The sequence below is a fragment of the Balaenoptera musculus genome, chromosome 15 (assembly GCF_009873245.2).
Source record: "Balaenoptera musculus isolate JJ_BM4_2016_0621 chromosome 15, mBalMus1.pri.v3, whole genome shotgun sequence".
NCBI lineage: Eukaryota > Metazoa > Chordata > Mammalia > Artiodactyla > Balaenopteridae > Balaenoptera > Balaenoptera musculus.
In genome coordinates, this window is record NC_045799.1 from 12,062,091 (window position 1) to 12,084,405 (window position 22,315).

At 44.7% G+C, this 22,315-nt stretch overlaps 1 protein-coding gene across 1 annotated transcript; it reads left to right on the plus strand.

Moving 5' to 3' along the window:
- The first annotated feature begins 71 nt into the window (after positions 1-71).
- On the plus strand, positions 72-20,586 carry ZNFX1 (zinc finger NFX1-type containing 1). Its single transcript, XM_036825649.1, has 12 exons — positions 72-2,152; positions 6,117-6,248; positions 7,711-7,859; positions 8,446-8,595; positions 9,931-10,045; positions 11,125-11,375; positions 12,845-12,984; positions 13,997-14,151; positions 14,530-14,675; positions 15,884-15,994; positions 16,343-16,438; positions 17,065-20,586. Exons 1-12 carry the CDS (start codon positions 292-294, stop codon positions 19,504-19,506), a joined length of 5,748 nt encoding a protein of 1,915 aa, XP_036681544.1. The 5' UTR covers positions 72-291; the 3' UTR covers positions 19,507-20,586.
- Positions 20,587-22,315: the final 1,729 nt, after the last annotated feature.

Genomic DNA, 22,315 nt, shown 5'->3' on the forward strand with positions numbered 1-22,315 from the left:
GTGAAACTCATGCTCTCACTGTTGTTTGGTACTGGTAAGAGACTGAAAGCAATGAGATGACCTTTTTGAGCCTCTGAAATAATCCCAGCTTGTGAGGATTAAATGAGTAGTTATCCTCTATCATGTATTAGGCACTCAACAAATGTTTATTTTTTCTTTGCACCCTTTGAAAAAACAATATTTTCGTATTATATACAACAACCATTGTAAACTATTTTATATTTATCACGACTTGGTCGGAAACCTGTTTTCTCTCCAAATAAAACCTAAGCTCCTTAGTTGTTTTGGAAAATGAAAGTATGTTCATATCGTTGTGCTTACCCAAAATTCCCATTGTGTTTAGGGCCTGTGGATGGAGAATTACCACCAAGAGCTAGAAATCAGGCCAATAATCCACCAGCCAGTGCTCTCAGAGGAGGAGCCAACCAGCCCGGAAGGCATCCTAGGGCCAACAACCATCCTGTTCCTCATCGGCAAAGAGAAGAGAGGTTTGGGGCTATTGGCAGGAACCCACATCAGGGAAGGAGGAACCAGGAGGGGCACGCCAATGATGAACCTAGAGGCCAAAGACATGGTCAGGAGAATGACACCAGGCGGAGAAATGGCAACCAGGAGGGAAGAAACCGCAGACCACCACGATCCGATGAAAACTTTCAGCAGTGGCGGAACCCCCACCAAAAGCCTGCAGAACAGCCACAGCAGGTGAAGAAACTGGGCTACAAGTTCCTAGAAAGTCTTCTGCAGAAAGATCCCTCTGAGGTGGTCATCACACTTGCCACAAGTTTAGGACTGAAGGAGCTCTTGTCTCATTCTTTTATGAAGTCCAGCTTCCTTGAGCTCATCTGTCAAGTTCTTCGGAAGGCTTGCAGTTCCAAAATGGACCGCCACAGCGTTCTCCATGTTCTGGGCATATTGAAGAATTCCAAATTCCTCAAAGTCTGCTTGCCAGCTTATGTGGTAGGGATGATCACTGAATCCACCCCCCATGTTCGAAACCAGTATCCAGAACACATTAGCAACATCATCTCCCTCCTCCAGGATCTTGTAAGTGTCTTCCCTGCCAGCTCTGTGCAGGAAACTTCCATGCTTATTTCTCTCCTGCCAGCTTCTCTTAATGCTTTGAGAGCCTCTGGTGTTGACATAGAAGAAGAGACAGAGAAGAACCTGGAAAAGGTCCAGACCATCATCGAACATCTGCAGGAAAAGAGACGAGAGGGCACTTTAAGAGTGGACACCTACACTCTTGCGCAGCCTGAGGCAGAAGACCATGTTGAGAGCTACCGGACCATGCCCATTTACCCCACTTACAATGAAGTGCACTTGGACGAGAGGCCATTCCTTCGCCCCAACATCATTTCTGGAAAATATGACAGCACTGCTGTCTATCTGGATACCCACTTCCGACTTCTGCGAGAAGATTTTGTCAGACCCCTGCGAGAGGGCATTTTGGAACTTCTCCAAAGCTTTGAAGACCAAGGCCTGAGGAAGAGAAAGTTTGATGACATCCGAATCTACTTTGATACCAGGATTATCACCCCCGTGTGTTCGTCAACAGGCATTGTCTACAAGGTGCAATTTGACACAAAACCACTGAAGTTTGTTCGCTGGCAGAACTCCAAGCGATTGCTCTATGGGTCCTTGGTGTGCATGTCCAAGGACAACTTTGAGACATTTCTTTTTGCCACTGTGTCTAATCGGGAGCAGGAAGATCTCTGCCGAGGAATTGTCCAGCTCTGTTTCAATGAGCAGAGCCAACAGCTGCTAGCAGATGTCCAGCCCTCTGACTCTTTCCTCATGGTGGAGACAACCGCATACTTTGAGGCCTATAGGCACGTCCTAGAAGGACTCCAGGAAGTCCAAGAGGAAGACGTCCCCTTCCAGAGGAACATCGTGGAGTGTGACTCTTATGTGAAGGAGCCAAGGTACTTGCTAATGGGGGGCAGATATGATTTCACTCCCTTAATAAAGAATCCCTCGGCCACTGGAGAATCTCTGAGGAATACTGAGGGCTTGAGACATGCCAGAGTTAATGTCTTAGACCCCAGCCAGTGGCCCTCAAAAGAAACCCTGAAGCTGGACGACTCCCAGATGGAAGCCTTGCAGTTTGCTCTCACAAGAGAACTGGCTATTATTCAAGGACCTCCTGGAACAGGTAAGAGGAAATTTTTCAGAGCACATGACATCTGCCCTATGAGATAGGCAAGGGAGGCTTGACTCTAGGTTTATGGAATGTCTCAGTTTAAAACATTCCCCTGAAATGGGCATTGAACTTGTTTAAAAAGCAGCTTCTCATAGTGATTTTCCAGTGATTTTCCAGCATTGGTATGCGTAGTAAGACTACTGAGGAGTCAGACTTAGGGAGATGCATTACTTCTGCTTCGTCGCAGGCTATATTAATTTGCTTGATCTTATATAAATTTAAGTTAAATATATCAAGTATATAATAGCACTGGACACCAAATACTGCTGTATATGATTTGCATATGTTAACTCATTGCAACTCTGTGAGGTAGAAACCATTCCATTTTACAGATGAAAAAAACTAAGGCAAGGAGAGGTTGAATAATATCTTGAAGCTCACACAGATGACAAGTGACAGACCTAAGACTAGAACTCAGGCAGTCTAGAAGCCGGCTCCTGGCTTCTCTATCTACCACACTGAACTTGCTTCTCTTGGAAATATACCTCCCTACATCCTCCTCCCCATGTGCCACTCTCTAATCCTCCTCTGAGATGATAGGTACTATTAGCAGTTTGACATGTGTCTTTTGAGATGTTTTCCAAAGTTAAAACTGATATATCTTTGTGTCTTTATGTGTATTTATATGTTTACATAGCACACTTTTCCTATGTTTTAAATAACAAAAACAAGATTATGCTCTATAGATTGGCCTACAATTTATATATATGTATATAACAACATGTTAGGGATATTTTTACATTCTTTACACTACAGTCACATTTAGAAATATACCTCACTCTTTTTTACCATGCCTGCATTCATGGCATGAATGCACCAAGATTTTTTTTTTTTTGGTTTCATAGACAGTGCTTAATAAGTATTCATAATCTATATCTGTGTGTGTTTATCTCTGAGTACTCTGCTTATTATTTCTGTAGTTTTTTTCCTAACGTGGGAATTCACATTAATAGTTAGGGTAGGTACTGCTAAATTACCCTCCCGAAAGAATATTTAAAAAATAAACAACAGGAAGAGGTTCTTTAAAAATAATGATAAAATAATGGCAACTCATGATAAAAAATTAATGTAACAAAATGGAAAGTTCTTTCTGATAAGAAACACCCATATGATGGGAAAATCTGCATAATTAAAGTGATGCTTTCAGGGCTTTAGAAGAAGAAAAAAGATGTACCAGTTTGTACTGCCACCGAGAATGAATTAGTGTTCCCATTTCCTTATATACTTTCCAGCATTGTTGTATGTTATCAGTCTTTGCTCATCAGCAGTTTTTGCTGATCTGAGAGGTTAGAGTTTTTGGCTCATTATTAATTTTAACTTTATGTTTTAATAAAAAATGGTTCAAATATTTTGAAAATTCCACGTCTCTCTCCTCCCACCATCCCACTCAGTTCCTTTATCTAAAGCAAACAATGTTATTGTCTTCCTGTTTATCCTTCCTGAGATATTCTATGAATATTCAAGCAAATGCATACTTATATTTATTTCCCCCCACTCTTTTTTGACTCATTATGCTAGAAAACACTTTGCATGTGTTTTGCTTGCTCACTTATAAAATATCTTGGTGATCCTTTCATACTGGTGCATAAGTACTATCTCACTCCTGTTTGTGGCTGCATAATATTCCATTGTATAGATAGCTCATAATCTCTTAACCAGTTCCCTATGGAAAGATTTACTGATACAAACAATAGGTCAGTGAATAACCTTGTTTGTGAGTCATTTCACACAGAAGCAGAATATATCCAGGAGAGAAATCCCTAACTGAATCAAAGAATATGTGGATTAGTAATTTTAATAGATAGTGCCAAATTGCCCTCTGGAAGTGTATATCACAGTGGTTAATTTGTATTTCTTTAATCAAGAGTGAGATTAAATATCCTTTTTTGTCTTTATTAGCTATTTATATAACTGTTTCTGTGGATTGCCTTTTCGTATTTGCCATATTTCTGTTGAATGGTTTGTTTTTCTTACTGATTTATAGGCGCTGTTTGTATATTCAAAATATGCATGTTGCAACTAATTTCCCCTAATGTTATCATTTGAATTGAGACTCTTAGCTCCAAATATAGTAATAATGTAATCATTTCACGCTAGGTTGACACACACACACACACACACACACAGAGCTACTAAGAAACAGCCTACCTGTGAGTTTGAGAGGGATGTGACAAAGGGGGTCATTTTTGAGGTGGAAATCCGGAAAAGTATCCATTCTACGGGGAAGGAAGCAGTAGGAGAGAATGGGGTAAATATTGAATTATAAAGATTTTCTTTCCTCTGGAGGACTCCTTAGCCATCTAGTCCTCCAAATTAGAAACATAGGAGTTATCCTTTTCTGTTCCCCACCCCAGCCAAACCATTAGCAAGTTCCAATCAAGTTTACCTCTGAAACTTCTCCACAGTCTGCCTACTTATCTCAACTGCTGGAGCCAGGCCTTGTCCTCACTCACTGGAAGATGTCAGGAACCTCCCAACCAGTCCATCCCTATTCCCCCTTGCCTGCTCTTACTCAGTTATCACTTTCCCAGGGAAGCCTCTTCTAATCTCATTGAGTAGGCCAGAATCCCAATTATTTGTTTTCTTGGTACCATGTATTTCTCATTTCCCACATTTGTGATTTTTACATTTGTTTGTGTGATGAATTATCTTTCTCTTCTGCAAGTCTGTCAGGTCCAGGAAGATAAGAACCATGGCTGTTTTGCTCACCATTGTATTTCTTGCACCTAACCCAGTGTCTAACACCTGTTTGGCACTCAATACATATTATTTGAAGAAAAAAAAGGAAGCAAGAAATTGTTATTTATCTATACTGAAAAGTATTCAGCTGTACTGAAATTTTTTATTTTCTTGTATTGCTCACTCAACACTGAGTATTTTTTAGGACAGTGGCTACCTTCTCAGCTTGACACAACGTAAGAATTTAGCTGTTTGTAAACAATTAATTATTGGCCATTTACTAATGAGCCCATAACTCTAACTCCAATGTTGATTTCTGTGAGTTTTTCACTTCTATGACAAAGGCAAGTCTACTGTGGTATAGTAAAAGCATTTCTAGGGCTTCCCTGGTGGCACAGTGGTTAAGAATCCACCTGCCAATGCAGGGGACACAGGTTCGAGCCCTGGTCCGGGAAGATCCCGCATGCCGCGGAGCAGGTAAGCCCGTGCGCCACAACTACTGAACCTGTGCTCTAGAGCCCGCCAGCCACAACTACTGAGCCCACGTGACACAACTACTGAAGCCCGCGTGCCTAGAGCCCGTGCTCTGCAACAAGAGAAGCCCTACAATAAGAAGCCCACGCACCACAACAAAGAGCAACCCCCGCTCACCGCAACTAGAGAAAGCCCGCGTGCAGCAACGAAGACCCAACACAGCCAAAAATAAATAAAATAAATAAATTTATTTTAAAAAAAAAAGCATTTCTAAATAATTTGCCATATGAGATTAGAAACAATGTATACGTCCATCAACAGAAACCTGGCTAAAAAAATGCCTTACAGCCCTGAAAAACAAAAAGAGGATTCTTTCTATGTACTGATAGAGAACTACCTCCAAGATATATTAAGTGAAAAAAGCAAGATGTAGAACAGTGAAAATAGTCTGCTACTGTTTGTATTTTAAAAGAAGGGGGAAGGCTAGAAAAAGACTGTATATTCGTTTTTGTTTGTGCATAGAATGACTACCTCTGGAAAGTTACGCAAGAAACTAGTAACACTGGGTGCTTCCAAGAGGAACTAGGTGGCTGGGGACAGAAGAGTGAGTAGGACATAATACACCCATTTGTGCTTCTAGGATTTTAAACCATCTCAATATATTACCTTAAATTTTTAAATAATAATAATAATTTGCTGTATGTAATTACTCCTTTTAGAAAGTCTCTAAGTTTTTTAACTCTCCTTTTTCCTTGTTTTTTAGGCAAAACCTATGTGGGTCTAAAAATTGTTCAGGCCCTTCTAACCAACGAGGCTGTTTGGCAAATTAGCCTCCAGAAGTTCCCCATCTTGGTTGTGTGTTACACTAATCATGCTTTGGACCAGTTTCTGGAAGGTAATATCTGTAGGCAAAATTGTTCTCTGTTGGGAGTTCCCTGGTGGCTTGGTGGTTAGGATTCTGGGCTTTCACTGCTGTGGCCCGGGTTCAATCCCTGGTCAGGGAACTGCGATCCTGCAAGCTGTGCGGTGTGGCCAAAAAAAAAAAGTTCTCTATTAAGACATTTGTAGTTGAACCGTCAGCAAGTTCAGTAGCTTTCTATTGCTCTTTGGATAAAGTCCACAACCTGAAAGGCTGTGTGTGGTTTGCTCCAGCCTAATTCTGAACCTCATCTCCTGCCTCTTCCCTTGTTCTCTCTAACTCCAGCAACCCTGACTGTCTACAGTTTCTTGACTTCCTCCAGCTTCTCCCTTGGCCCATGCTGTTCCCTCTGCCTAGCATGTACTTTTTCTTTCTCCTGCTGTCTCCATCTTGATGCATCCAGCCTGGATGGCTCCAGCTGATTCCTCAGGTCTCACTTCATGTGGACTTGCCCTCTTGGCCCCAGACAAGGTTAAGACTCCTTTTGTATTTTTTTCTTCAAATACTTAATTAGCATATATGTACCAATTTATTTGTATGTGTCTCTACCCTAGACTATAAACACTAAGTGGATTGGTCCTGTGTCTTGCTGTATTCACAGATCCTGGCACATACTAGACACTCAAACAATACTAATTGCATAAATGAATGAATAAGTATTTGTTTTTCCTTTGGAAAATAATGCTTAGACTATTATTTTCCACTCTTTCATATCCTCCTTTCACCTAGATTAAATCTTCCATATTCCTAGAGTATCAGTTTAAATTAGATCCTCAAAAATTAGATCTCTACCCCACCCAAACTAGTTAAGGTACCCTGTTACACACTTTTAGCATGTATTTATAGTATTAAGTTTTATTATGATAAAATGTTTAATATGTATCTTCTCTGGTAGACTGTGAGACATGAAAACAAATGAGGAACTGAGCCTGTGTTTTGACGACTGTATCTTCAGAAACTAACACATGCCTGGCACATAATAAGCAATCAGTAAATATCTGTAGAGTGAATAATAGAGAACATTTACTAATGCTTACTTTGGGCCAGGCCCTCCCTAGGAGCTATAAGGATACTCTCTCATTTATCCAGACTATAGCCCTATAAGGAAAGTATTACTGTCTTCAAATCACAGACAAAGAAACTGAGGCTCAACTTAAGTAACCTGTCCCAGGTTACATAGCAGTAAGTGGTACAGATGAGACTTGGGTCCCCAAGTGTCTGATTCTAAAGCCTGTGCTCTTAAGCACCACACTTTACTGCTCTGCAGGTCACATCATCTCTGGGGCCTTCTTGTTCACTGGTGGGGTAGGTTCCCTGTAAGTACCGGTTTGTACCCTAAGGGACCAGCTGCAACAACATCCCAAACATATACAGCTCTCACCTGAGAGAATCCAGCATAGCTCCTCTTAACTGTGCCATGCTCTGCTTTGCTCCACAGGCATCTATAAGTGTCAAAAGACCAGCATTGTGCGGGTAGGTGGAAGGAGCAACAGTGAAATCCTGAAGCAGTTCACCCTGAGGGAGCTGAGGAACAAGCGGGAATTCCGCCGCAACCTCCCCATGCACCTCCGAAGGGCCTACATGAGTGTAAGTCCCAGCTTCGGAGATCTGAGGTAGCTCAAGGGAGAACTAACCAAGGTAGCAGTGGCTTTCTGGGTAGGCAGTCCAGGGGAGATAGGGAGGCTCCACAAAGCTGTGAAGGACCCTGGTTCCTTCCAGCATTCCATTCAGGTAATCCTACGGTGTGATCTTTGCCCTCATAATCCAAGATGGGGAAAGGACAGAAAAGGGCACACCACCCCTCCCAGCCCCTGCCAGGGCCTTAAAGCTACTTCCCCAAAACCACCCATAGCACTTTTACTTACAGCCTGTTGACCAGGTAAGTATCATCTTCTAGCTGGGCAGCATTGTGCCCAACCAAAACTTTGAGTTCTTATTACTAAGGAAAAAAGAGAGAAGTCTCTACCACAGTATATTTGGCCTGTTTTTCTGTTGTATTATTTGTTTCCTTTTCTTACTAGTTGGTAGGAGGTTTTTAGACATTTTAGATATTAATCCTTTGGTTTTAAGACTGGCTGTTCCTGTGTTAGCTTTGTTTTCCCTCAAGGCAGAGACTGAGTTTGGGGCATGATGATACTTCATCATCATTTCTTTCCCTCTGTTCTTGATATAGATCATGACACAAATGAAAGAGTCAGAGCAAGAGCTGCATGAAGGGGCCCAGACTCTGGAGTGCACCATGCGTGGCGTACTACGGGAACAGCATCTGGAGAAGTACATCTCCCTCCAGCACTGGAAAAGCCTGATGAATGGACCGATACAGGTAGGGGCCATCTTGTGGGGCACAAGCATCTCTCTTGTCCCCATATTTGGCAGCACAAGTAGCAGTCCAAAGTATTAGCTATAATCTGCTAAGATGCTGCTGTGATGTGAAAAGTTCCTCTTCGTGAGAAAAAGGCAGCTGAATATACTAGTCAGAAACAAGACTCTGGAGCCAGTCTGCTGGATGTGAATACTGATTTTGCTCTAGGCAAGTTACTTAATTTTCTTGTTCCTGTTTCCTCTTTTATAAAGTGGGGATAGGGACTTCCCTGGAGGTCCAGTGGTTAAGACTCCAACCTTCCACTGCAGGGGACACGGGTTCGATCCCTGGTCGGGGAACTAAGATCCTGCAAGCCGTGAGGCGTGGCAAAAAAAAAAAAAAAAAAAAGTGCGGATAATAACATTAAGTTGAACCACGTGAAATTGCCAATATTTTTAAATTTAACTTGCAAAAATGGCAGTTTCTTACAGATCAACTTAATTCTTATAGGATTGTTATTGAATAAACAAGTCAATATTTGTAAACCTCTATTTGTAAACCTCGATTTAATAAGTGTGCTCTAAGTGCTTGTTAAATTAAACAAAATCATAACGAGGCAACCTAGCACATATAGAGGGCCTGGGACTTGACAGACTGGTCACACAGACTTGTGACTTGAGCCGGTGTGATCCTCAGGTCCCTCAGCAGTCAAGCAGGAATAATAATAATGCCTGCCTTCAAAGGATATTATAAGAAGTATCTGATACTATCTGTGTATTGTTTTTTTTTTTCTTTGTTGGCTGTACTGTGCAGCATGTGGGGATCTTAGTTCCTCAACCAGGGATCAAACCCGTGCCCCCTGAAGTGGAAGCACAGAGTCTAAACCACTGGACCACCAGGGAAGTCCCTGACATGATCTCTGTAAAGTGGTTGGCCAGGAATCCAGTGAGATGGTAGCTCTACTATCAGTGGGTTGGTGATTTCCAGGGTTTCAAGCCCAAAAGCCTAAAAGGGTCAGTCAGAGTCCTATAAAGGACTGAAGCAGGCTAGATGTGAGGTGTCGGGAAGCAGCAAGGACTGAGGCAAGTTGGAAAAGGGGTGGCAGCAGCCCACTTGAGCCATTTGTTGCCATTTAGGAGTGCAGGCTCATTGCTCCCATAGCTCCTGATTTTTTCAAAAGAGGCAGGAAATTTTTGTTTTTAAATCTATGCAAGTCATATTAAATGATCCAGTTGCCCAAACGTTGCATTTTTAAGAGAATTTTAAGGGAATTACCTCTTGATCCTTTGAGAAGACCTTTCCTTTCCTTCATGCTAGTTGTCATAGAATTCTCATGACTAATAATTCTTTCCTCAGGATAGCGAATGGGTTTGCTTCCAGGGCTGGAAGCGTTCCATGATGCTGGAGTGGCTGGGTGTGGGTGTTGGTTCTTTCACCCAAAGTGTTGCTCCAGCAGGACCTGAAAATACAGGTAAGAGGTGCATGTCTACCTAGAATCACATCTTAAGGTGGGATATGGTAAAGACTAGAAGAGCAGGACTTAAAAGTAATGCCCAGAATTTATAAAGAGCTATTATAATCAATCAGAAAAAGACAAATAATAGCTTAATAGGAAAACAGATAAAAGACTTTTAATAAGCACATCACAAAATAAATCCTCATGGTCAATAAACATGAAAAGTGCTCATTAGAAATGAGAGGAATTAAAACTACAGTGATATACTATTACACACCTACTAGATTGGCAAAAATTAAAATGTTTGATATAATCCCACATTGAAAGAATGTGGAGCAGTGGGAACTCTGATATGAGGCTAATGGTGATATTAATTGGCAAAACCACTTTATGATAATAGGAAAGCAGAAGGAACTCAAATATCCATCCACATTTGTACACCAGATGGATAATTTACAATCTATTCAGATAATGGATACAACTGTGAAAAGGATTGAATTACAGCATATACAGCAATACGTGTGACTCTCAAAAACATGCTGAATGAAAAAAGCAAGTTATAGGAAAATATTGATATGTACAGTATGATTTCATTTATATAGAGGTCAGAAAAGTCAAAACTAGATGATGTGTTGTTGTTTGAAGATATATATACATTATGTATGTGGTACAGTTAAAAGGGAGGAATGACTAATATAGAATTCAGGTTAGTAGAGCCCACAAGGGTCTTCAAAGAAATTGGTAACTTTCTGCTTCTTAAGTTGGGTGGAAGGTACTTGGATGTTCATTTTATATATTTTTATAATCCTTTATGTTGCACATTTACATTGTATACTTTCCTTTGTATATGTATTTGACATAAGTAAAACCTTCCTTAAAAAGGCATACATTCATGTGATTTTTTAAATGTAACAAAAATGTATGCAAGGAAACCTAAGTCTCTCTCCCCTCTCATTCCTCCCATTTCCCTACTCAGAGGTAACCACTTAAACCCCTTAAGAATGTCTTCATGCATCTAAGCTCTTATAGGTACCCTTTTTCGTCCTTTGACTTCAAGAGTCTCCATCCCTGTCCTGCTTGCTTTCCTCTTTTAGCCCAGGCAGAAGGGGACGAGGAGGAGGAAGAAGGGGAAGAGGAGGGTTCGCTGATTGAGATCGCAGAGGAGGCTGAACTGATTCAAGCAGACCGGATGATTGAGGAGGAAGAGGTGGTGAGGCCCCGGCGACGGAAGAAGGAAGAGAATGGGGCAGTACAGGAGTTGGCTAAAGTGCTTCTGGCCATGAGGCTAGACAACTATGGCCCCGGGACAGCAGCCGGGCAGGAGCAGGCTGCAGGAGAGTGGGAGGTAAACTCACTTCCTCGTAGCCCCTGAAAGTCCTAACAGAGTGGGAAAGGGGAGTTCAGTAATTACTGCCAGGTGGGTGTGGGTAACTCTCCTGAAACAGGCCTGAGAGCATCTGTTCTGACCAGAACCGCAGCCCCAGATTTTCACTCACTTCTGTTGCACTGTGTTCACTTCATCCTCATAGTTAGCTTAATTTACCCTTTTACAACCTAATCCTAGTATAAGATAGGTCCAGTTTCCAAGAGTATAAAACTTATGGCCTTTTAGAGGGGCCCTGGCAAGAAATGCTAACTTAGAAAGACAGGAAGCAGGTAACCAAGTGCTGCTCTTGAACTTTTAGAGTAGCGCAGCACATGTGAGTCAGATCAAACACTTATGGTCTCAGTGCTTGGTGCTTTCATGAATATTCTCTTTTCAACTACAAACAAGTCTGTGCATTAAGATTTTAGAGGATTCAAGTAAAACAGAATGAAGTAAGCTATGTAGACTGGATGGAATATTCATCCTTCAATCACTCTGAAATTTGATATTTCTCTTAGAGCCAGAATAGTATAAATGCTCAGACTTTCTGTCTGCTCCTTCCTTTGGTAGAACCCAGTGGTCCTCAGAATTTACCGTGTCTTACTCTGACAATAGAGCACTGAACCCCACTGATGATTTAAGGGACTTCCAAGGGCAGCTTTGAATGCAGCTTTCTCCAGTCTGCTGGCTTTGAATTTGATCTCCTAGTTCAGTTCAACATCACTATGTGAGGGACAGAATCATGAGCCCAATACTTGGAAGCACGGATTGGGCATCTCTGCCATGTGGCCTGCGGAGGAGTTGAATTGTTTGGTTTTGAAGCGGAGGGGGGTCCATAGTATTGTGACATCTATCTGGCATGCCAGTCCTTCTGAAGACTCATGCAGAGCCAGGGGGGAGCACTTTCTCCAAAATGGTGCCTTCTACCCACTTGTTAAAGGTACTATCTTGATATAACGGCATTAAGACCATCTTAGCAGGACCTGTATGGCATTTAACAAGAGAGACGCACCTCCACTACTGTCATGACATATGTTTTAGGAATGAGAAGCAGACTGTGGTCAAAGATGTTCAGTAATAACTAGTGCCAGCACTCTGCTAAAGTGCTTTACATGTATTTACTCCTTCAGTCAATCCAGCAACTCTGTGAAGAGGTAGTATTATTATTCCCATTTTATAGAAGGGGATGCTTAGGCACATAGAGGTTCAGGTTCAGTAACTTACTCTAGGTCCCGCAACAAATAAGAGGTAGATGGGACTTTGAACCCAGACAAACTGGCTCCAGAGCCATCGTTTAGCAATGAAATATCTGTTGGGAGAGTGTGAGACACTTAGAGAAGTTCATCAGAGATGACAGCTCCTTTTTTAAATGTGCTCTGGCCCCCACCTCGGGCTTAGAACCAGGCCCACCTCTACTCAGTGACTCTGACTGGTATTGATATCTACAGACCCAGCGCAGCCAGAAAAAGAAAATGAAGAGGAAAGTGAAGGTTGAGCTTCGCAAGCTGAACACCATGACTGAGGCTGAGGCCAGTGAAATCCAGGATGTTTGGCAGCTGGACCTGAATTCTCGCTGGCAGCTTTATAGGTACTGTGCCCATCCACCCGCCACCTACCCCCAGCCCCAGCCAGCCCATGTAATTTCCCCAGGGGGTTCCTTTCCTGTTCCTAGAATATAAGCCCTTCAGATCTTCAACATTAGTGTTAACCGACGATTGATTGAGCACCCCACTGAGCTGAGTGCTAGATGCAGCCATGGGATAGAATAGACACGCTTGGTTCTACCCTCACGGCGTTTAGAGGCTATCCAGAAAGACAAATCAGTTAGTTCCACAAATAAAAAGTTACAAATGGGCGTCAACACCAAGGAAGAAAAGAGCAAGGAGTGCTAAGAATATTAACATGGGAGCTGAGCTGATCTGAGATATCCAGGAAAGTGACATGGGAGGCAAGATCTGGAAGATGAGTAGGCATTAATAAGGCCAGTTGGGAAGGGGGAGCAGATGAGCTTGCAGGGACCACATGGGTAAAGGCCTCGAGGTGGGAGGGAGCATGTTTGAGAAATTGAAAGAAGGCAGCCAGCATGGCTGTGGCTCAGACCAATGGAAAGTGAGGTCAGAGAGGTGGGCAGGGGCCAGACTATGCAGGGCCTCTTAGGGCTGAAGAGTACCACTGGAAGGTTTTACAGCAGAGTGGTGACATGATCTGTTTTACTTGTGGAGAGTTACAAGTAATTCTCCACAATTACATGTAATGTGAGGGGAGGAGTGGGGACTTGGGCAGGAATGGAGTAGGGACAGTTTGTGAGAAATTCTTCTTGAAGCTTTTAAAGTCCCTTGCTCTTGTCCAGGAATTAACCTCTGTTCTTTATCCCCCTCCTTCCTTAGCTCCTGACCACTTATATACATCTCCCTGCACATCATTTTGTTGGCCATTTTGGACTCTTGGGTCCCTGCACATCTGGGTCTCTCCTTTCTCTGTGGCTTGTAACTTCCTCTAGGGTGTAGGTTCCACTTCATGCACAGGGCACACTGAAGGGGGTTCCTCCACCTTCTCAAAAAGCACATGGCTTCCTCTCCCTGGTTCTTCACATTCTCCAGGCTGTGGCTACAGATGTACCAGGCTGACACCCGCCGAAAGATCCTCAGCTATGAACGTCAGTACCGCACGTCAGCAGAGAGAATGGCTGAGCTGAGACTCCAGGAAGACCTGCACATCCTGAAAGATGCCCAAGTTGTAGGAATGACAACAACAGGTAAGAAAGCATAGAGTTCACTACTGATGCCAAATGCCTATCAGATTATCTAGGACAGGTAAAGAGAAACTTCTTTAGTAGGTTAGAGGAAAATACCATGAAAAGCTATTGAAAGCAAGCTGTGTTTAGGGTTCTCTTGGTGAAATTCACCCACTTGCTTCTACTGCATTTAGAACCTCAACAGCGACAACATGGGGATGGTGCTCTGGAGACCACCCAGCAGCACTCATTCTCATCCAGTGGTCACCGTGGCCCTGGGTCAATGTGAGGACTTGGTTGTAACAGACCCAGGCTCAGGGGTCACCAATCCAGAAGCCCAGTGGCACAGCGAGTCCAGTACATCCGCTCAGAGAAGTCTCTTTGTTCTCTTGACTCGAGGTGCTGCCAAGTACCGCCAGATCCTGCAGAAGGTGGAGCCTCGGATTGTCATCGTGGAAGAGGCTGCTGAAGTCCTTGAGGCCCACACCATTGCCACCCTGAGCAAAGCTTGCCAGCACCTCATTCTGATTGGGGACCACCAGCAGGTAGACCAGGGGCCCCTGGAAGATGGGTTGGCTCTCTGCAGGAGTGGAATCAGGAATCAGACAGGAAGACTCTGGTCTCTGCTTTACCAGTCCTCAAGCTTATTAGTGGCTTTCTGTGATACCTCTTTTCCTCACTTCCCATGTTCAATCTAAGAGCAGGTGCTCTTAGATTTGGGGCATGTTTTAGAGGTAGCATTATCCATTTCATCTGTTCCCTTTGCTACTTTTTAATCTACCGTGGCCTTTTAAGTGGACTGTTAGAACAGCATGTTCCCCATCACACTGCTTCCATTTTTGCCACCCTCTAATCCATTCTTCATAAAGGAGCCAAAGTGAATCTTTTCAAAAAAGTAAATCAGGTCATGTTACTCCCCAGCTTAAAACCCTCCAGTGGTTTCCCATTGCACTTAAAATAAAAATCAAGCCTCTGGGGCTTCCCTGGTGGCGCAGTGGTTAAGAATCTGCCTGCCAATGTGGGGGACACAGGTTCGAGCCCTAGGTCCGGGAAGATCTCACGTGCCGCGGAGCAACTAAGCCCATGCGCCACAACTACTGAGCCTGTGCTCTAGAGCCCGTGAGCCACAACTACTGAGCCTGCGCCCTGCAACTACTGAAGCCCATGTGCCTAGAGCCCATGCTCCGCAACAAGAGAAGCCACCACAATGAGAAGCCCGCGCACCGCAACGAAGGGTAGCCCCGCTCGCCATAAGTAGAGAAAGCCTGTGCACAGCAACGAAGACCCAGCGCAGCCAAAAATAAATAAATAATAAATAAATTTAAAAAAAAAAATCAAGTTTCTTAAAGTGGCCTACAAAGGCCAGTATTCTCAGGGTTCAGCCTGCTTCTCTGACCTCACCTCATACCACCATCTATCTCATTTCCTCACTGTGTTCCCACCCTCTGTTCTTTCTGCTCCCTCTTATGGCTTGCTCTTTGAATGACTGGTGACTTCCTCCATGCTGGTGTCAACTCAGATGTCACTGTTCAGAGAGGCCTATGTAAAGAACCTCCACCCCTGGGCATTCTGTCACATCACCCTTATTTCTTGGCTTCATGGCCTTTGTCACTCTTTGTCCTTAGCCGGTTAACACCTAAAGCAGTGCCTGGAACACAGAAGCCCCTTGAAAAACATTTGATAGGTGGGTAGGTGGATGGATGGTTAAAATACATTTTCAGTGGAGAATCCTCAGACGTGTTTCTCTTCTCAGCTGCGCCCCAGTGCCAATGTGTATGATCTGGCCAAGAATTTCAACCTTGAGGTGTCCCTCTTTGAACGGCTGGTGAAAGTAAACATTCCCTTTGTCCGTCTGAATTACCAGGTGAGAAGCTAGACCTTTGTTACTACCAAATATCCAGGAGAAGGCTCCTGGGAGCCTGCCAAATGCCAACAAGAAAGCTTGGCATTTTTATTTCATTAAAATAATGCTAGTTTAGTAATTAAATGACTCTGTCAGATTTATTTTGTTTTTTTGTTTTAAAATACCACAAGTTCAGCCTGTGTTGAATTTGTGTCAGATGAAGGAGCTGTTTTATATTCTGCTCTTTTCTCCCTATTATTCTTTTCAAATGTTACCTCCCCAGATTTTCCACTAGCAACTTAAGTCTTTAGAAAACTGTCCATTTTATTCTCTGCCCATGTTTTTAATGACATACATGTCTTGTTTCAGCACCGCATGTGCCCTGAAATTGCCCGGCTTTTGACACCCCACGTTTACCAGGATCTGGAGAACCATCCCTCTGTTCTCAAATACGAGAAGATTAAGGTGAATCTGCCCTACCTGATCTTTCTCTGATGCTGTCAGCAACCTAGGAGGTTATATATTTTCCTCAGGACAAAAAAGGGCCTTCAGAAGGGAATACAGCCAGCTTTTTAAAAAGCTACCTATTGGGAATTCTCTGGTCGTCCAGTGGTTAGGACTTGGTGCTTTCACTGCCAGGGCCCGGATTCGATCCCTGGTTGGGAACTAAGATCCCCCAAGCCATGCGATGTGGCCAAAAACAAAAACAAAAAACAAAACAGTAAAAAGCTAGTTATTAAGAAGAGGAATAGTATAGAAGTTGAGAATACAAACCTGGGTTTTTGAATCCCAGCTCTGCCATTTAGTAGCTGTGTAACCTTTAGCAAATTATATACCAATTCTGAGGGTCAGGGTCTTCTTTTGTACATGAGAATAATGGTTGCTGCCTCATAATATTATTGTATTGAAGGAGATAAGGTATATAAAGCATTCAGCACAGTGGAATGCTCATAAGTTAAAGATTATGGTACAGAGTATACAGAAGCCTTCTAAGGTCCCTCCCTGGAACAGGGTCAGTGGCCAACGCACATGAAGATAGAAAAAACTACCATGAGTGAACCTTCTAACGTGTCTCTTCTTTTTCTTTCCAGGGGGTCTCTTCCAACCTTTTCTTTGTAGAACACAACTTTCCTGAACAGGAAATCCAAGAAGGCAAAAGCCACCAGAACCAGCACGAGGCTCGCTTTGTGGTGGAGCTGTGCAAGTACTTCCTGTGCCAGGAATACCTGCCCTCCCAGATCACCATCCTCACCACCTATACCGGGCAGCTCTTCTGCCTGCGCAAACTCATGCCTGCCAAGACATTTGCTGGTGTCAGGGTCCATGTGGTGGACAAATACCAAGGGGAGGAGAATGACATCGTCCTCCTCTCACTAGTGCGCAGCAACCAGGAAGGCAAGGTGGGTTTTCTGCAGATATCCAACCGCATCTGCGTGGCCTTATCCCGTGCCAAGAAGGGAATGTATTGCATTGGAAACATGCAGATGCTGGCCAAGGTGCCCTTGTGGAGCAAGATCATCCATATCCTTCGAGAGAACAATCAAATAGGCTGCGCCCTCCAGCTGTGCTGCCAGAACCACCCTGTTACCCACACTTTAGTATCCAAAGCTTCTGACTTCCAGAAAGTGCCCGAAGGAGGCTGCAGCCTACCCTGTGAGTTCCGGCTGGGCTGTGGGCACGTCTGCACCCGTGCCTGCCACCCCTATGACTCCTTGCACAAGGAGTTCCAGTGCATGAAGCCATGCCAGAAGGTGATCTGCCAAGACGGGCATCGGTGCCCCCTTGTTTGCTTCCAGGAGTGTCAGCCTTGTCAGGTGAAGGTGCCCAAAGTCATTCTCCGGTGCGGCCATGAACAAATGGTCCCTTGTTCCACGCCTGAGTCAGATTTCTGCTGCCAAGAGCCTTGCCCCAAGGTCCTGAAATGTGGGCACAGGTGCAGCCACCCATGTGGTGAAGACTGTGTGCGGTTGTGCTCAGAAAAGGTCACCGTGAAACTCAAGTGTGGGCACAGACAGAAGGTGAAGTGTGGCCATGTGGAGGACCTCAGGTATGACCTGCCAGTCAAATGCACCACCAAGTGTGGCACCATCTTGGACTGCGGGCATCCATGTCCAGGCTCCTGCCACAGCTGCTTCAAAGGGCGCTTCCATGAGCGCTGTCAAGAGCCCTGCAATCGCCTGCTCATCTGTTCACACAAGTGTCAGGAGCCGTGCATTGGCGAGTGCCCACCCTGCCAGCGGACCTGTCAGAACCGCTGCGTCCACAGCCAGTGCAAGAAGAAGTGTGGGGAACTGTGCAGTCCCTGCGTGGAACCCTGTGACTGGCGCTGCCAGCACTACCAGTGCACCAAACTCTGCTCTGAGCCCTGTGACCGACCCCCATGCTACGTGCCTTGTACTAAGCTGCTGGCTTGTGGCCACCCCTGCATTGGTTTGTGTGGGGAACCATGCCCCAAGAAGTGCCGTGTCTGCCACCAGGAAGAAGTCACCCAAATCTTCTTTGGCTTTGAGGATGAGCCAGATGCCCGCTTTGTACAGCTGGAAGACTGCAGCCACATCTTTGAGGTGCAAGCCCTGGACCGCTACATGAATGAGCAGAAGGATGACGAAGTTGCCATCAAGTTGAAGGTCTGCCCTATCTGCCAGGTGCCCATCCGCAAAAATCTGAGGTACGGAACCAGCATCAAACAGCGGCTGGAAGAGATTGAAGTTGTCAAGGAAAAGATCTTGGGCTCAGCAGGGGAAATTGCAATCAGCCAGGAACAACTTAAGGCCCTACTGGAGAGGAAGAATCTCCTCTACCAGCTGCTCCCTGAAGACTTCCTGATGTTGAAAGAGAAGCTAGCCCAGAAAAATCTGTCAGTGAAGGACCTGGGCCTTGTTGAGAATTACATCAGCTTCTATGACCACCTGGCTGGCCTGTATGATTCCCTGAAAAAAGTGCATGTCTTAGAGCAAAAGAAAGTGAGGACTCGATTAGACCAGGTCCATGAGTGGCTGGCCAGGAAGCGTTTGAGCTTCACCAGCCAGGAATTGGATGACCTCCAAAGTGAAATCCAGAGGCTCACATACCTGGTGAACCTGCTGACCCGCTGCAAGATAGCAGAGGGGAAGGTGAGAGGCAGCGTAGCAGAAGAGGTCTCCAGAGTCCAGAAGATCCTCGAGGGGACGTGTAAGTTCACCCGGGAGGATGAACAGCTTGTGCAGAGAAAGATGGAGGCTCTGAAAGCCACCCTTCCCTGCTCTGGCCTGGGCATCTCAGAGGAAGAACGAGTGCAGATCGTCAAAGCCATGGGTTACCCTCGTGGCCACTGGTTCAAGTGCCCCAATGGCCACATCTATGTGATTAGCGATTGTGGGGGAGCCATGCAGAGGGGCACGTGTCCTGACTGTAAGGAGGTGATTGGGGGCATAAACCATACTCTGGAAAGAAGCAATCAGCTTGCTTCTGAGATGGATGGGGCCCAGCACCCTGCCTGGTCTGACACGGCCAACAACCTGATGAACTTTGAGGAGATCCAGAGGATGATGTAGGAAGATGACATACCGCTGCCTTTTGCCCCGGCCACCACATGGCTGGGGCCAGCTCCCCCATGAAAGAACCGAAGTTTGTTTTTTATTACTGTTCTTTTAGTCTTAGCACCTATTTAAGGATCCACTTTTAGGGCTTGCCCACATTTGTTTCTAGATTTACCCCTGCTCTAGAGTAAGCACTTTACCTCCAGAACTGAGAGCGAAGTTAACAGGTCTCTCCTCTTCTCTCTTCTGCAAGTTAGTGGACAGACTGCCTGGAGCACGTTTGGGGCTTCCACCTAGGGCTACCTAGTAGTATCTCTGGATCCTGACTCAGTCAGATGTTTTTTTCCACAGTGCTCCAGAGGCAGATAGGAGCTCAGTGAAGCAGACTCATTCTAAATTGCCAGGACCTAACTTGCAGACTCACTTCCACTCTAATAAACAGAGGCCCAGAGGAGTTGTTTATGAACTGCTTATCCTTTCAAGGAGCACAAGAATTCCTCCTACCCTCCTCCTTGGGCACCCTCATTCCAGGAGACGGAGGCACGTGATAAGACAAAGACTTCACTGACTAATCCTGACGTTACATATTCACTGAGAGTGGGGGAAAGTGTGATAGACCACAGCTGGGGGCTTATGCAGCAGACCCAGGCCAACCAAGGAGTGATCCCTGTACCCTTCCTTGTGATTTGCACTTTGGGATGGTTGAGGTTTCTTTCCCTGCAGTAGGAGAGGCTCAGTAGCCGTGCTGGTTCCCCAGGGCCCTGAAAGGACTAAACTCTCATTTGGTACCAGCAGCGCCTATCCAAAGTGTGACCCTTTTGTCCCAACACCCTCTATTGCAGCTTTTGCCTGGGCAGGGTTAGCATGCCAGCAGCTTCTGTAGGTCCCAGGTCCATACCAGAAGCCAGCCCCCAGGCCCGCTGCCTGCATACATATTCCCTCAGTCCAGTGTTCCCTAGAACTGACACTTAGGCATCTCAGGTCTTTCTAATGTTGGTGAGAAAACATCCCTTTGCTATGTATACATTTCCTTTTTTGTCTTTACTATGCACTTTAGCCTATAAAGCCAATTAATAAAACCGATTTAGAAAATCAGTGGTCTGTGTTTGTCCTCAACTGTTAAAAGCAGCTCAAGCAGCTTGAGACAGTGAGGATGGGAATGGAGGCAGTGCCTACGAGGAGGCCATACTTCTGTGTCTGTGGTATGGGGTTTTTCTTTTGGCTGGTAAGTCATTTTTACTCTTTTGTGAAAAGAAAACTCTTCAGCCTGTACCAAAAGGTATACTTGAAGTTTCCTTCCCCAGAGGCACTCCTATTAACAGCTTCATGAGTCCTCCCAGAGAAAATCGATCAATCTGTGCATATGCAATATCTAACCCTTAAAAGAGTACGTAGTTCTGCACTTGGCCTAATGCTCTAGCTTGGGGATCTTTCTGTAAGCACGTAAAAACGGTGTCTGGGACTGCCCTGGCGGTCCAGTGGTTAAGACTCCGTGCTTCCACTCCATGGGGCACGGGTTCAATCCCTGGTCTCCATCTTGTGTGTGTGCCATTATTTACTGAACTGGAACCCTCTGTTGGCAACTTTTAGGTAAGCCTAAATGAATAGCATTAAACATACTCTTAATCTTGAGGGTATGTGCTACTGGATAATAATTTTTGAGCTGGAGGTAAAAGGTCTGTGTACTGCTTGAAATGATATATGACATAAACTACAATCACAATTTTCCCAAGGAGTGTCCTCTGGCTTTCAATCTAATTGTCAAAGGGACTTGTGATTCAGAAAAGGATGAGAACCACCATTCTACAGGGTACAACCTGTTTTTCTGCAACAAAGAGCTAATTTATCTGGTACCCTTTCTGGGTTGTTTTGTTTTTTGTTTTTTTGGCCGTGCCGCATGGCGTATGGGATCTTAGTTCCCCTACCGGGGATCAAACCTGTGCCCCCTGCAGTGGAAGTGCAGAGTCTTAGCCACTGGACCGCCAGGTAAGCCCCTATGTGGTACCCTTTCTGTCCCCTTTGAGCTTCCATCTCTCCAGTAGCACTTCCACACCATAGTAAAGAGGGTATGGGTTGAGGTATACTGTGATTTCAAAAACTTTAATTCCCAACTGTGCAATTTTGGAAAGTTACTCCATCTTTCTAAGCCTCTGTTTCTTTATCTGCAAAATGGGGATAACAGTACCTGCCTCATAGGGCTGTAGTGAACTGAATGAAACAGTGTTCAGTACACAGAAATGTCTGGCGCACGGCTGGTGCTCTATAAATGACAGCTTTTTGTTCTAGGACATTGACAGAACTTCTAGCACAAATATCCTTACTCCACATCATCCAGCTCCTCTACAAGCATAGAGATGCATACCAAGTATATATGGCAGTGCCAAGCTAGCAGATGACGTAGACTGTGCTATGGAGGGAAGAGACCAGAAGAATAAGATATACAATTAGACTGGTCTCTTCAGCCTCCCAAAAATACTTCTTCCATTTGGTATTTTCTTTTTTTAATTAGTTTATTTATTTATTTTTGGCTGTGTTGGGTCTTCATTGCTGCGCGCAGGCTTTCTCTAGTTGTGGCGAGTGAGGGCTACTCTGTTGTCGCATGCGGCTGCTCATCGTGGTGGCTTCTCTTGTTGTGGAGCACGGGCTCTAGGCGTGTGGGCTTCAGCAGTTGTGGCACGCGGGCTCAGTAGTTGTGGCTCGCGGGTTCTAGAGCGTAGGCTCAGTAGTTGTGGCGCACAGGCTTAGTTGCTCCACGGCATATGGGATCTTCCTGGACCAGGGCCTGAACCTGTGTCCCCTGCATTGGCAGGCAGATTCTTAGCCA